The sequence below is a fragment of the Rhineura floridana genome, chromosome 9 (assembly GCF_030035675.1).
Source record: "Rhineura floridana isolate rRhiFlo1 chromosome 9, rRhiFlo1.hap2, whole genome shotgun sequence".
NCBI classification, from domain to species: Eukaryota; Metazoa; Chordata; class Lepidosauria; order Squamata; family Rhineuridae; genus Rhineura; species Rhineura floridana.
In genome coordinates, this window is record NC_084488.1 from 113,447,323 (window position 1) to 113,461,225 (window position 13,903).

The window sequence follows — 13,903 nt, forward strand, 5'->3', positions numbered from 1 at the left end:
CTTCTTTCCACTTCCTGTATGTGTCCTTTTTTGTTTTCAGGTCATCTCTAAGCTTTTTGTGAAGCCACATTGGCTTCTTCTGCTGTTTTCTCCCTTTTTTCCTTGTTGGAATTGCTTGCCATTGCGCTTTTAGAATTTCTTTTTATAGAAACTCCCACCCATCTTGGACTCCTTTTCTCATTAGGGTAGCTTGCCATGGAACGGTACTTACAATTGTTCTGAGTTTATTAAAATCAACTTTCCTAAAGTCCAGGGTGCACGTATGGCTACTTTCAGCTTTTGCTTCTGTTAAAATCAAGAATTCAAGTATGGTGTGGTCACTTCCCCCCAGAGTTCCCGTAAGATATAAGCCTTCTGCAACCATGGTGCTGATTAAAATCTTCCCCCTCCTTGCCACTGCAGTTAGCCTGATGAACCCCTATATTCTGATATAGACCAAGAGCGCTCTCTAGGATTTCTGGGATTTGGCACCCCTGCAATGAACCCTGAATAGGCAGATATATTCGGTTTCATTTCCAAATCTGCATTTTCAGTTTAAACCTTTTTTCTTCTTCTTCTGTTTTTTCAACAATAATCCATCTGCTCAAGACTGACTAGTTTTTTCAAAATGTAAGTCCAAAATCATTAAGGTGGTGGGAGGTTTTTTTTCTTTCCCTAAGGTTAATTGCAGTATGATGGCCATTGTTGTTAGGATCGTGGCAGGGGTGGGAAGGGTTAAAACTTCCCTATATGCATACTGCTTTCCCATTGACCTTCTCTCCACCTCACCTCAAATTATCTTAAAAAAAAAAGACCAGACATGTTTGCTAACCACACAGTAATGTCTAGTTAGTCAGAGGCACTCCACCTTGGAACATGGATCTTCCACTTAGGTATTGTGGCCAATAGCCATTTATAGACTTCCTCTCCATGAATGTATCTAACCCTAGTTAAAAGCCACCTAATGTTGTGGCCATCCCTGTATCTCATGGCAGTGATTTCCATAACATAATGATGCATTATTTAGACCACCGGACATTGTTCTGCGTGATGTACAACTTTATGATTGAGCCACCCCTGTACCTGTTGCACTTTCATGTTCTCTTCCTTCTCTTTTATTTCTTAGAGAACAAGCAAGAAACCAGAATTCATTGTACATGCGACAGGTCAGTCAGTTGGAAAGCACCGTGTCTCAGCTGCGTTCTGAGCTGCGAGAATCAAGGAGGATGTCTCAGGACAAGGTGGGTGTTTGGTGATTGCTGCATTTAAATTGTACGTATGTGCTTTTTTATCGTAAATGCAACGTGCTTAGTATTTCAGGGTGAGGAGGAAGAGGAGGAAATCATGATCCGTCTCAATCCAGTATCAATAAAAAGAAAGGCATCACCCAGCAATGGTGTGGTTTCTGAGAGCCCCGTTGACTTGATCTGTGTTGAATATGCTGTAGTGCAGTGTTGAGGGACCGGATCCAGCCAATGGTCAGATCCAGATCTGGCCCACCCTCCATGGGCCACTTTTGACAGATTGATGGGTCTGCTCACCTGTCAATCACCTGACGCCATATGACATCAAGTGTTAAACTTCCAATGAAGAATCAGGCGTGCACTCTTAGAGTGCTCCCATTTCTCCCTTTGCAGGCCCAGCTTTCCAAAATGGAGTAATCCCAGCGGGGCTGAATTTACATTTAGCTCTGACTTCAAGCCACACTTCCCGCAGGGATCAGCTCCACTTGGGAGTGCCCAACAAGAACCAATCCCAGTGGGGCTTGCATTTGGCACCAAATTTAGAAATTTAGGAAACATCAGGGGCACACTATAAGGTTTCCAATTGTTCCTTTGCAGCCACTGCTTTACCTACCCTAGCCTGATGTCATATGATGTCAGGTGTTCAGCAGGTGGGCGGGGCTTGGGGAAAACAACCTCAAGTTTTAAATTAGGAGCCCCGGTGGGCCTGATTTGGCCCACAGGCCAGAGATTCCCAATGCCTGCTGTAGTGTGTCTCCTTTGCACACTGCTTTATATGGTGGACGTTCCAAGTCACATGGAAGGAATCCATGATGTTGCTCTGTCCATTCTAGTGTTGTCTCTGCTCCCATGAGGGGTGATGGAATGGGAAGCAGCCTCATCACTGGCTTTTCACAGGAGACTTCAAATTTCAGATGTTACCGGAGCAAAGTGGCAAGGAGATACACCTGCTGCTCATTCCTCTTCATTGAAGCCATGTCTTGAAGGCCCAAGCTGAACACAATGAATAGTCCAGAAATCTGTTTGCGTGTGCTTCTCTCCATATATTGTGTTTCTGTCACCTTGTTCCCAGAAATTAAGCTGTATACTTTTGGAAATCTCTGTTCCCTGGCTGTCCTTTGAGGGTTGGTTCTTGTTAAGCTGTAGAATGGAATTTGCTGAAGCCAATGAAAGCTGTAGTTCCTTCTTTCTCCTTCCCTCCTCTCTCTGGGCTGGCTTGAGAAAGGTTACACTTCTGTGCTTTTACAATCAGAGACACTAACTCACACATTGCCATTTGACTTCTGGTCTCAACTTCAGCTTCAGTTACAAGATGCCTTGTGCTTGGCAGGTTTCTTCTTCTTCAGGGTTACAGTCGAGCCAACATGGCATGTGTGATATTCTCTGTTATAGAAAAGTCCAGGAAATCAAATAACAGATAGATTGCTGGTCAAGGTGGCATAGCAGTGAATACCCAGAGTTTTTCAAGCAATGCAACATGTGCTTTGTTGAGTTCCATGTGCCTTTCATGTACTTTTCCATGCAGTAAACATGCATGGATTACGGAAGCAAAGCATTAAGCAGACCACCTCTTGTACAGGCAACCTTGGCATGAAAGGGTATTGCTCAAAGCCACAGATGACGTGTTAGTTGAATGGCCTGTGGAATGTGCCATGTTTCAAATATTTGCAACTATTCCGTTTTAGTAAGAGCCCAGTCCACCTCCAAATACATATCAGATGCTATTTTAGCAGCCACAGTGCAAACTAAAAATAGGACTGTTTTCTACTTCTGCCAACTGAGGGTGTGATTTGTATCCAGCCATTTGTTCCCTAGAGCTTTGGACACTGAACCAAAAAAATGCCAGCAGGGAAAATTTTCACCCCAAGAAAAAACAGAATTCTGCAATCAGTATGCAAACCTACCAGACTCACTTAATTTTGTGCTTTGCATAGTTTGTTTGGCAGTTTAACTAATTTGCATAATTTTGGTTTTTGCTTGTCATCAGAAGGTGCAAGTTGCTATTGTAGGACCCTGAAGGCCTGCCCTTGAGCACTGTAAATCTCCATCTAGACACCCTTTGTGTTTCTGACATTTCAGCAGGCATGTTCCATATACTGCCAAGTGTGCTTTCAAAACTGTAGTCTAGACATTTTATTGTTTAAACCAAAAGAAAGTAGAGGTTCTCAGAAAGCCGAGATCTGTTCCCACTATCATCACATTTCCGCTGTTGCAGAAATTGGATCACAGCATACTCACTGCCCTTCCCTTCCCAGTAGAAAGATGCTATAAGTGCTTTTCTGTGTGTGTCTTTGTGTTAATATCTTAGATAGAAGATCTGGAGAAACAGCTGCATTTGGTTCATTCTGAGATGGCTGAGGCTCAAAGTGAAAGGGATCAGTACAGCCAGGAAACTGGAAACTTGGATGATCAGGTTCAGCGGCTGATGGTAGGAATTTGAGACTGAATCACCTACACGAAAGTGGCTTTTGCATATCACTTTGTTAATGATCCAGTTTACCTGGATCAAATCTAGTCACGTGTAAGAAACTGGAGAACAGCAGAGCTTATCATGGGAAACCAACTTTAATCTTCGTGCTATGTAAACCCTCCACTATTAAAGCAAGGGAAACACCCATCAATACTAATCAGACAGGTCTTCAAAGAAGTTAGACCCCATTAGTACAGAACTTTCAAATCTTGAAAAATTGTAATGGCTGCCAAATTAAATAAATTAAATAATTTATTTTTTCATTTCATTTGAATACTGCCCCATAGCCAAAGCTCTCTGGGCGGTTTACAACAATTAAAACATTAAAAACAAATATACAAATTTAAAAACACATTTTTTAAAAACAATTTAAAAACACATGCTAAAATGCCTGGGAGAAGAGGACAGTCTTAACCTGGCGCCGAAAAGATAACAGTGTTGGCACCAGGCACACCTCGTCAGGGAGATAATTCCATAACTTGGAGGCCACCACTGAGAAGGCCCTCTCCCTTGATGCCAGCCTCTGAGCTTCCCTCCGAGTAGGCACCTGGAGGAGGGCCTTTGATGTTGAGCTTAATGTACGGGTGGGTTCGTGTTGGGAGAGCCGTTCCATCAGTTATTGCGGTTGCAAGCCATGTAAGGTTTTATAGGTTAAAACGAGCACCTTGAATCGGGCTTGGAAACATACAGGCAGCCAATGCAAGCGGGCCAGAATAGGTTTTATATGTTCGAACTGTTACCAATCCGGTCACTGCATTTTGCACAAGCTGCAGTTTCCAAATCATCTTCAAAGGCTGCCCCATGTAGAGCGCATTGCAGTAATCTAACTTGGAGGTTATCAGAGCATGGACAACTGAAGCCAGGTTATCCCTGTCCAGATAGGCCATAGCTGGGCCACCAACCGAAGTTGGTAGAAGGCACTCTGTGCCACCGAAGCTACCTGAGCCTCAAGTGACAGAGATGGTTCTAGGAGAACCCCCAAGCTACGAACCTGCTCCTTCAGGGGGAGTGCAACCCCATCCAGGACAGGTTGGACATCCACCATCCGGTCAGAAGAACCACCCACTAACAGCATCTCAGTCTTGTCTGGATTGAGCCTCAGTTTATTAGCCCTCATCCAGTCTATAGTCGCAGCCAGGCACCAGTTCAGCACATTGACAGCCTCACCTGAAGAAGATGAAAAGGAGAAATAGAGCTGCGTGTCATCAGCATACTGATGGCAATGCACTCCAAAGCTCCGGATGACCGCACCCAATGGTTTCATGTAGATGTTGAATAGCATGGGGGACAGAACTGACCCCTGCGGAACCCCATACAGTCCAGGGTGCCGAGCAATGTTCCCCAAGCACCACTTTCTGGAGGCGACCCGCCAAGTAGGAGCGGAACCACCGCCATGCAGTCCCTCCCACTCCCAACAGCCAGTCTTCCCAGAAGGATACCATGGTCAATGGTATCGAAAGCCGCTGAAAGATCAAGAGAGATCAAATAATGCATTTGGTGAGTAATGCGTTTGGGCTCCCTGTGGGAGGAAGGACAGGAGATAAACTTAATAAATAAATAAATACATGTTAAACTTCCTTGCTTCTTCTTTAAGAACTGTAGAAGATTTTTCAAGCTTTATTTAATGCTTGAAATATGCCTTGTTTTGCAGGGCGAGCTACATAAGAAAGAAATGGAGTTGAATCTTGAAAAAGAGCAGAATAAGCGTCTCTGGGATCGGGACACTGGGAGCAGCATCACCATTGACCACTTGCGGAGAGAACTGGACAACAAAAACATGGAACTGCAGCGCATGGATTCTGTCGTGAAGTCCATGAAAATGGAGTGCCAGGGACAAATGGAACGTCAGGTCAGAAAAGGTGGCCCGTGCTGAGAACAATATAAGTGCCCCCCAACCAAAGGGAAACATCCACTTTGCAGATTCTATAGAAATGCCTCTCAAGTTCCTGATTGCCAAGTGATGGTATATAACCCCTTGAATTCACTCTTATACCTGCAGAGGGTTACTTTTTAGAGCATGGAAGATTAAGAATTTGCCTGCTCTCTGAGGGGCCCACTCTCTGTGTATTGTTCAGGGCATGCACAGAGCAGGCACTCATGCAGGGACATAACGGGTGGCCTTCTCTGATAGCAGGTCATTCTTCTGCATCAGGAGACAGTGAACGATGTGACCACACCAGATATAGAGCTGAAGTTGGTTGGTTGGAAGCAGGGATCCAGAAGCTCCGTGGGCGTGTCGATGGAAAGGGATCACGCCAGTATTATTTCATCTACATTGGCTTTCAATTGTTTTCTGGGCCCAATTCAAGGTGTTGGTGTTAACCTTTAAATCCCTATACGGTCTTGGCCCAGTTTACCTGAAGGAGCGCCTCCAGTACCACAAATTAAGCCGCTCGACCAGATCAGCCACGCAGGGCCTTCTCTCAGTCCCACCAACGAAAACAGCTAGGCTGGTGGGGACTGGAGAGAGGGCATTTTCAGTGGCGGCCCCCACTCTCTGGAACTCCCTCCCATTCGATCTTCGCCATGCCCCTTCGCTGGATACATTTCACCGAGCCTTAAAAACTTGGCTCTTTGGACAGGCCTTCGGGATTTCCGGGGTGGGCTAATTTTTCTGTGATTGCTTTGTAATTATTCATTGATTGCCCTAAATGATTTTATACTGCTGCATTAGTGTTGACTGCATTGTATTCTATTTTGTATTATATTGTATTTTATTGAATTTTAATGTGTACGTCACCTAGAGTGGCTCTGGCCAGATAGGCGACACAAAAATTAAATTTATTTTTATTATTATTATTAATGACACTGTGAGGGAAGGACTTTCAGGTATTTGGGAAGAGGGGTTGACTCAGAACAGATAGTTAGCTTGATGGGCGCTGAGAAATGTCATGGAGGAGACAAGGAAAGGGGAACCCCCCCCCCCCCGGCTACCTAGAAGTATAACCAAAAATGCAACTGTGGTTTCAGTCCAGGATCTTGCTTTGCCACAGAGGACTGCTATGGCTACCAGTTGTTCAAAGCTTGCTATTCACGGTCCTATTAAAAGGGAAGCACTGACTGGGAATATGTGAGTTACGAAAGAGGCACTGGGAGTGACCAGGTGATGAGGATGTCCTGCACAGGTACTCTAGGCAAAGGGTTCACTGGAGGAAAAAGTGAAGAAAAGCATCAAAGCCACTCCTCTGTTCCAAGACTCTGGGGAGGAGGAGAAGAATACTGTCTTGAACCCACATGCTCTGCAGCCCAAAATAGACCCCCCCCCGCTGCAATTATACTTAAGTTTGTAATAAGCTCCCTTGACAGGGCAAAAGCGATTGGAAAATAACTTTCCTTTGTTCAGATGTCTGCAATTAAAGAAAAGAACGAAAGCATAGAGAAGGTGGCCTCCATGACTAGCCAGCAAGAGTCAACCAAAGAAATGCTCCGCAAAGTCGTTGAGGAGCTGACGGAAAAGAAGGTGAGCTTGGAGTCCGCAGAGAGGCAAGTGGCAGAGCTGACGTCGTGCCTGCAAGAGAAGGAGAGGGTGATCGAGGCAACCAACGAGGAGGTCCAGAAGCTCCGTGGGCGTGTGGATGGGAAGCTGCAGGAGCTTCAGCAACTGAAGAGTGAAGGCAATCATCTGCGGAGCCTGCAGTCGGACTGCGAGTCCTTGAAGCTGCAGCTGACGGAGAAGGAGAAGGTGATAGAGATCCTGCGGAAGCAAGTTGACAACATGACCCAGATTGTAGGCCAGCATGGTCGGGCGGCTGGGGCCATGGAGATGGAAAAATCCCAGCTCTTGAAAGAAGTCAATGACAAGAAACTGGAACTCCATGAACTTAAGGTGTGTATGTTTCACTGTGTGCAGGAGGCTGGTGTGGATTGAGGGTCAAGACTTTTTAAAGAGAAATCTTTTCCTCTGGTCATAATCTTAGGACCAGAAAAAAAGACCAGAAGAACTAGCTTTAAATAAGGATTAAATTCACAGACCAAGTACAGCTAAAAAGAGAGCTTCCTTCTCAGGTGCACTAGAGCTCTGATCATGTGTTTGCAAGTTGTTGGAAACAAAAAAGGCAGAGCCCATCGTCAACGTCATGCTTTGTGTATGAGTTTCCCAAAAGCAGCAGTCCGGCAGCTACGGGGAACAGAATGCCTGATTGGATGCTCATTAATCTGGTCTAGCATGGCACTTTCTATGTTATGTCCTTAGTGCAGCCTTTGCCCTCCGAGTGCCCTCCAGATGTTTGGGACTACAACTCCCATCAGCCCCAGCCAGCGCAACTGACAGGACCCGTAGTCCAAAACAACTGGAGGGCACCAGGTTGGCGAAGGCTACCTTAGTGTGTGGGTTAAACTGGCCCTTCCCACTCTTGATTTTGCCTGTTTGGATGATCGGAAATTTAACTGTGTATTCAGATGACTCTATTGTCTGTAAGGGTTCTGGGGTCTTGAATCAGGGATTTGAGCAGCCCGACCCAGACACCTTATTCTCTGCCCTGCTACGGCAGTTTTTGAGAGGGAACAGCTGGCCTGCAGTCTGCTGCACTTGAGTACCACCACTGCAGATGGCCTGAGAATGGTATTGCAACTACTAGCTCATCAGTGGTAAGGTGATATCGTAGCAAATGGGGTATCACCTGGCCATACTAAGGCTAACTCTGACCTGTCTTCTCAGATTTGAGCAACTTGTCATTTGGGCAAAGACTGTGCTACCTTTCCACTGCTGTTAAAGCAATGCGCCTTTTCCTGTTCTGTTCTCAAGTTTAGAAATAATAATTTTCTGATCACCTGCAACAAGTAAGAATTGCTTTCCGAGAGACCTGCTATGGAGGGAGGTTTTGCAGCAATTGTGCTTTTTCCCCTCTTTTAGGCCACAAATGCCTTCACGTAGCCATGTGGAGGTCAAATGAGCTAGTCAGGCTGTTTGTGGGCTTGTAGGCTTTGTGGCAGGGCATTTTTTAAAGGAGTGTACTGGGTGTCCATTTTTTCATCCGGATGGGTTGCACGTGGAAGTCTCTGTACCATGTACAAACCCTGACATCTGGACTGTGAAAGTGATTCAAACTAAAAAAGAAACAGGAATACAGTATTTACACAAGTTAGCAGCCTAGCAAAATTCTTGGTAGCCTGCCCACCGCCATTAAATACAACAATTAAAAAGCAAATTAAATTAAAAACTGCTACTTATGATCCATGTCCTGCTGTAGCAGAATTCTTATCAATAAAGAACAAAGATCCAGAGAACCAGACATCACAGTGTACAGGGAGAGAGATTTTGTTAAGCAGTTTTTTAGAAATACTGGTGATTTGTAATAGCCCTAAGAACTATTGTGTAGTGTGTCCCTAGGTTCTACTGTTTCTATTCAGTATCACTAGCATTTCATACCTCTAGTCAGAGTTTCAGTGGCTTCCAATCTGAATTTGTGTTCTTGGTTCATTGATTAAATGTTATGTGTCCATTTGTGACCACTGGGTGTCCAAAGCTAGGACTGGGAGTCCATTTGGACACACAATTATTACTTTACAAATGCCTTGTTTTGTAGACTTCATTTACAAGGTTACCAATGTAATGTTATAATCAGGGAGCATAAGGGAGAATGAGCTTGTTTTATCTAGATTTCACAGGACAAGAAAGACATGCGGATTCGTGAGCTGGAGGCCATCCTGAGTGAGATGGAACTGGAGAAGGTGAAACTGATGAACACGAGCTCTGAGAGGCTCCGGGCACTGAAAGAGATGAAAATGGAAAGAGAAGAACTCGTGAACGAAATAAAAAGCAGTCGCATTGAGCTCGCTACGCTTGCAGGTATAGACGGTCAGACTTGATATTATTCTTTGGCTTTCATCTTTCTTTTGGTCATCTTAACAGCTAAACAGTGTGTGCCCGCAGGAGCACTGGATTGGCTCTGCCGGCATATTTGCACTGCACCATTCTCGCTGCTGCCTTGCCCCCCCCACTGTGTCCCAGTATGCGGCAGCAACTCAGCCAGAGGTAGGTTAGGTGAGTGGCATAGCCCCACCCAGAGTTTGGAAAAGTTATTTTTTTGAACTACAACTCCCATCAGCCCAATCCAGTGGCCATATTGGAAAGAGGAAAAAAACAGATCGGTAAAAGCAGCAGTTTGTGGACAAAGAACCGACTCGAATCAATACCATCCTGTTAGGTCGATGGAACACTTTCAAACTGGCACCAGCCAACAGATCTCAGCCCTAGCACATCCACACCATACATTTAAAGCACATTTAAAGCATGTGGCTTTCTCCAGACTCACGGGAACCGTAATTTACCTCTCACAGAGCTATAGTTTCTAGCACCCTTAACAAACTACAGTTCCCAGGATTCTTTGGGGAAAACCATGTACTTTAACTGTATGGTATGGATGTGACCATAGAAAATTGGAGATCTGCACTTAAAAAATAGAACCAGGAAAATCTGAGTGACAATAGGCCAGCTGCAAATGTTCCCTTCCTGGGCAAGGTTATTGAGCAGATGATTACCGACCAACTCTAAGCACTCTTGAATGAGAGTGATTTTCCAGATCCATTTCAATTGGGGTTCAGAGCCAGTTTTAGCACTGGACTCTATGGTATTTCTTTTAGTAGGAGGAATTGAATCAAGCCTTCCTCTCCTGCAGGAAGCATCCATTTCCCATCCAACCTTCCATAGCACTCTGGATTCCCTTCCTCCCTCTCACACCAGCAATGTTCTCCTCTGTTCCTCACATCCAGCACGCTACCTTTCTCCTTCTCTGCTTTAGAATGGTAACGTACACACTCTGGTAGTAGGAAAGTGCATGCAAAAATTCCCAGGTTCAGTTCATGGCATTTCTACTTAGAGGAATCTTGGGTAACAGGACTTGCAGTGCCATCTTGCAAAGCCACTGCAAGGTGAACAAATGATTTGACATAGGATAGCTTCATATGAAGACTTGGTTGGAAGGCAAAGCATCTGAACACTTGGATTGCGAGTGATGCAGCAGAGACCCCTTTGCTTGCCTCGGCACATTGGCTGCAGCTCTCCAGCAGCCCCAGAAACTGATGGGGGCTGCTGGATCAACATGGCGGCCTCCCAACTTGTCTCCCAACAACTGCTTCTCTGCCTTTGGACCTTGTCTCACTTCCTCCTTCCCAGTGATCACAACCCATTACATCAGTGGAAGGAAACCGTTTTCAGCCTGAGGGCCACATTCTTTTCTAGGCAACCGTCTAGATGCCAGGGATGGGTAGAGTCAGAATCAAAAGTGGGCGTAGCAACAAATGCTAATTTTATGCTTGTACAGGATTGTTTCTGTACACACTCATGCATCCCCCACTGTCCACCAGGCATGAAAAAAGCATTATCAGATAAAACAGTATGTAGCCAGGTAAAAACACCCAAGGAAGGTGCACACAGCAGGGCTGGTGAGGGGTGTGTGTGGCAAGGGGTGTAACCTGGGGAGAGTCTTAAGGGTAGAGAGGCCTGGGGGGCTGCATTCAGCCCCTGGACCCGAGAGTTCCCATCCCTCCACTACATGCTCCAGCTGCCTATTGCAAGTCCTGTCTCCCTCCTTGCCTTCTACCTATCTACCCCGGATCCTCTCTTAACATTTGCTCAGGAACTGATCCATCTCTGATTCCACCCTTGGTCCAGTTCTACCTTCTGCTTGGCACTGGCATGTGAAACTTCAAGTACTGCGTCTCTCTAACTGGTCCCTGAGACATATTGTTATGGGATGTGGGGATTGAGATGAATGATTTCTATGAGTCCCCTTCCAGCCTGTAACCATAAATCTGGAAGTGGCATCTGCAGTGCAAGAAACCTGCTCTACCGGTCAGAATAGTTTCCTTTGTTAATCTAATAGAGTGGCCAAATGGTTTGTAAGCTGATGCACCTGTCAAGTACCCCCATTAACAAGTGTAAGAATTGGCTGGGACAGCAATGTGGGCCATTAAGAACACTTTCAGGAAAGAGGCCTCCCCTCCCCAACAAGGAAGTAGTTTTGCGTGTCTGTGTTAGAGTTGATCTGAGGAAAGACTGGGAGCCGAAAACAGACAGAGAGGCTTGCTTGCTTTCTGAAGGGACCCCAAAGCTATGGGCCTTGGGAGCAAGTTCTGATGGACTGGTAATGCTGCGAACCCCTCTATATTATGCTCAGGTTGTATATATGTGTAAATAAAAAAACATATGTCCTATAAGACACCATAGTCTCTGCTGACCTTCATTCCAAGGAAACACGTTCATTTCATTCACATGTATTCAGCGATGTGATTTCATTCTGGCTCTTATACCCTACAGAGGAATCCGATGGTGTAAAGAGCGACTACCGGGAAAAAAGTGAAGAGATGGAAACTACTGTGAACAAACTGAGAGTACAGCTGAAATCCGCTCACATTGAACTGGAGCAAACCCGGGCCACTTTAAAGACTATGGAGGGGTCCGATGGCCACGGTAATCGTGGAAGTGATATTTTATTTTATTATAGAATTCTTTCCTTTTGCAAACAGGCAGAACTTGTAAACCTGTTTTATTTCTTCATTTGGTATTTTTAATGCAGATTTTCACATGGGAAAAATACCGTGGACAACACTGAATCAAACTGAGCATTCAATGTAGGATTGCAAAGCCGCAAACTTTGATGGAACTGATGAACCTTGAAGCTAGAGATGATCAGAATCAATGATTCCCAAATAGTTAATGGGCATATCTACACTAGAGACTTTAGTGGTTTAATAGTCTTTCCCTGTCTCCTGGGAAAGCTGAAGGGAGTGGAACAGAGATCTCTAACAAAGATTTCTCAGTATTCTCACCAAACTACAATTCCCAGGTTTCTTTGGGGGAAAGCCGTGACTGGTAAACTGGAATGAAACCACTATAGGTTTGTAGTGTAGATGGGCCTTGTTTACAAAGGGGACTCAGCAGTGGAATTTATTCTTATTCTGACCCCACAAATAAATTCCAACACTTAGCTGGCATGCTAAATGCACCTCTTAACCTTGAGCTTTGACACCTGAGACGTCTTTTCAGGACTCACCCTTTCCAGTGACCAGTTTGTTCTGTTTTTAATATTGTATTTTAAATTGTTGTAACCCATCCTGGGACCTGCTGGTGAAGGGTGGGTAATAAATAAATGTAGTAGCAGCAGTATTTATTTATTTATTTATTACATTTATACCCCACCTTTCTTTTCATGATAGAAACCCAAGGCGGCTTACATATGGTTCCCAGGTGGTCTCCCATCCAGGCACTGACCAGACCTGATCCTGCTTAGCGTCAGCAGGGAACTGGCCTCATGTGCCTTCAGACCACAGCCTTGCCCAGAACTAGAAGCCATATTGCCTGTCTCTACTAAAAATTCAGGGTAGTATCCAACAGATGCTTTCCATCAGCGCAAGGATTTCCATTTGCGCAATGGAACTTCCCCCTCCTTCCTCCCATATGCCCCCTAAATCTGTTCTGGTGATTCCCCCAACCCTCTGGAGTAGGTTTGGGTAGGGCACAGGATGGGCATCGGGAGAAGAGGGGGGAGGTTTTGTTACACAAGCTGCAATCCTTGCACTGATGGTACAATTTAACTGGATGCCGCCCCTAGCATATTTCCCACAAGGAATTTCTTAAACTTTGTTGTTGAAACAAGATGCCACTAATGCATTGGAAATCTTGTCTTTTATAGCAATGAAAGTTGCAATGGGAATGCAGAAGCAGATCACAGCCAAGCGAGGACAGATCGATGCTTTGCAGAGCAAGATTAAGTTCTTGGAGGAAGCAATGACCAACGCAACTAAGGTCAAAACTAATAAGATATTTAACTCAGATAAATGTGTCCCAGTAGAAAGGCCAGGCCAAATTCTAACACATCAAAATCACACTAGAATGTGAGGTTTTGGTGTAAATCAGCCTCAAATGTATGTCGGGAAGATTCTTATTTTAAAAAGAATGACATTTACTCAATTTAGGCTGCAATCCAATACACACTTACTAGGGAGTAAATCCCATTGAACATAGTGGATCATACCTTTGAGTAGACATGTTTTGGATTGCACTGTTTGCTCATTATTATGTTTCTTAAACTTCCCTTTCACAAATCCCATTGAGCTTAATATATCTTAGGGAGGCCCTTATGTTGTCTTAGGATAGGCCCTTATGTTTATTAAAAAAAACCCTTGGGGTACTTTTCCCTGTGAAGTGATATAGCAGCATTTGCTGGAAGAGTATTGTCTTTTTTTTTATCATTAATTTTTATTCAAATTT

General features: G+C 44.7%; 1 protein-coding gene across 1 annotated transcript in view; it reads left to right on the forward strand.

Annotated features, from left to right (window-relative positions):
- The window catches only part of CCDC158 (coiled-coil domain containing 158), a 67,409-nt gene that overhangs the window by 30,777 nt on the left and 22,729 nt on the right, over window positions 1-13,903 (forward strand). Inside the window, exons 10-16 of the mRNA XM_061583375.1 lie at window positions 1,106-1,220; window positions 3,532-3,651; window positions 5,345-5,542; window positions 7,037-7,519; window positions 9,292-9,481; window positions 11,951-12,103; window positions 13,326-13,438. Of these exons, the coding sequence (XP_061439359.1) occupies window positions 1,106-1,220; window positions 3,532-3,651; window positions 5,345-5,542; window positions 7,037-7,519; window positions 9,292-9,481; window positions 11,951-12,103; window positions 13,326-13,438 (1,372 nt within the window). The remainder of the gene's footprint in view (window positions 1-1,105; window positions 1,221-3,531; window positions 3,652-5,344; window positions 5,543-7,036; window positions 7,520-9,291; window positions 9,482-11,950; window positions 12,104-13,325; window positions 13,439-13,903) is intronic.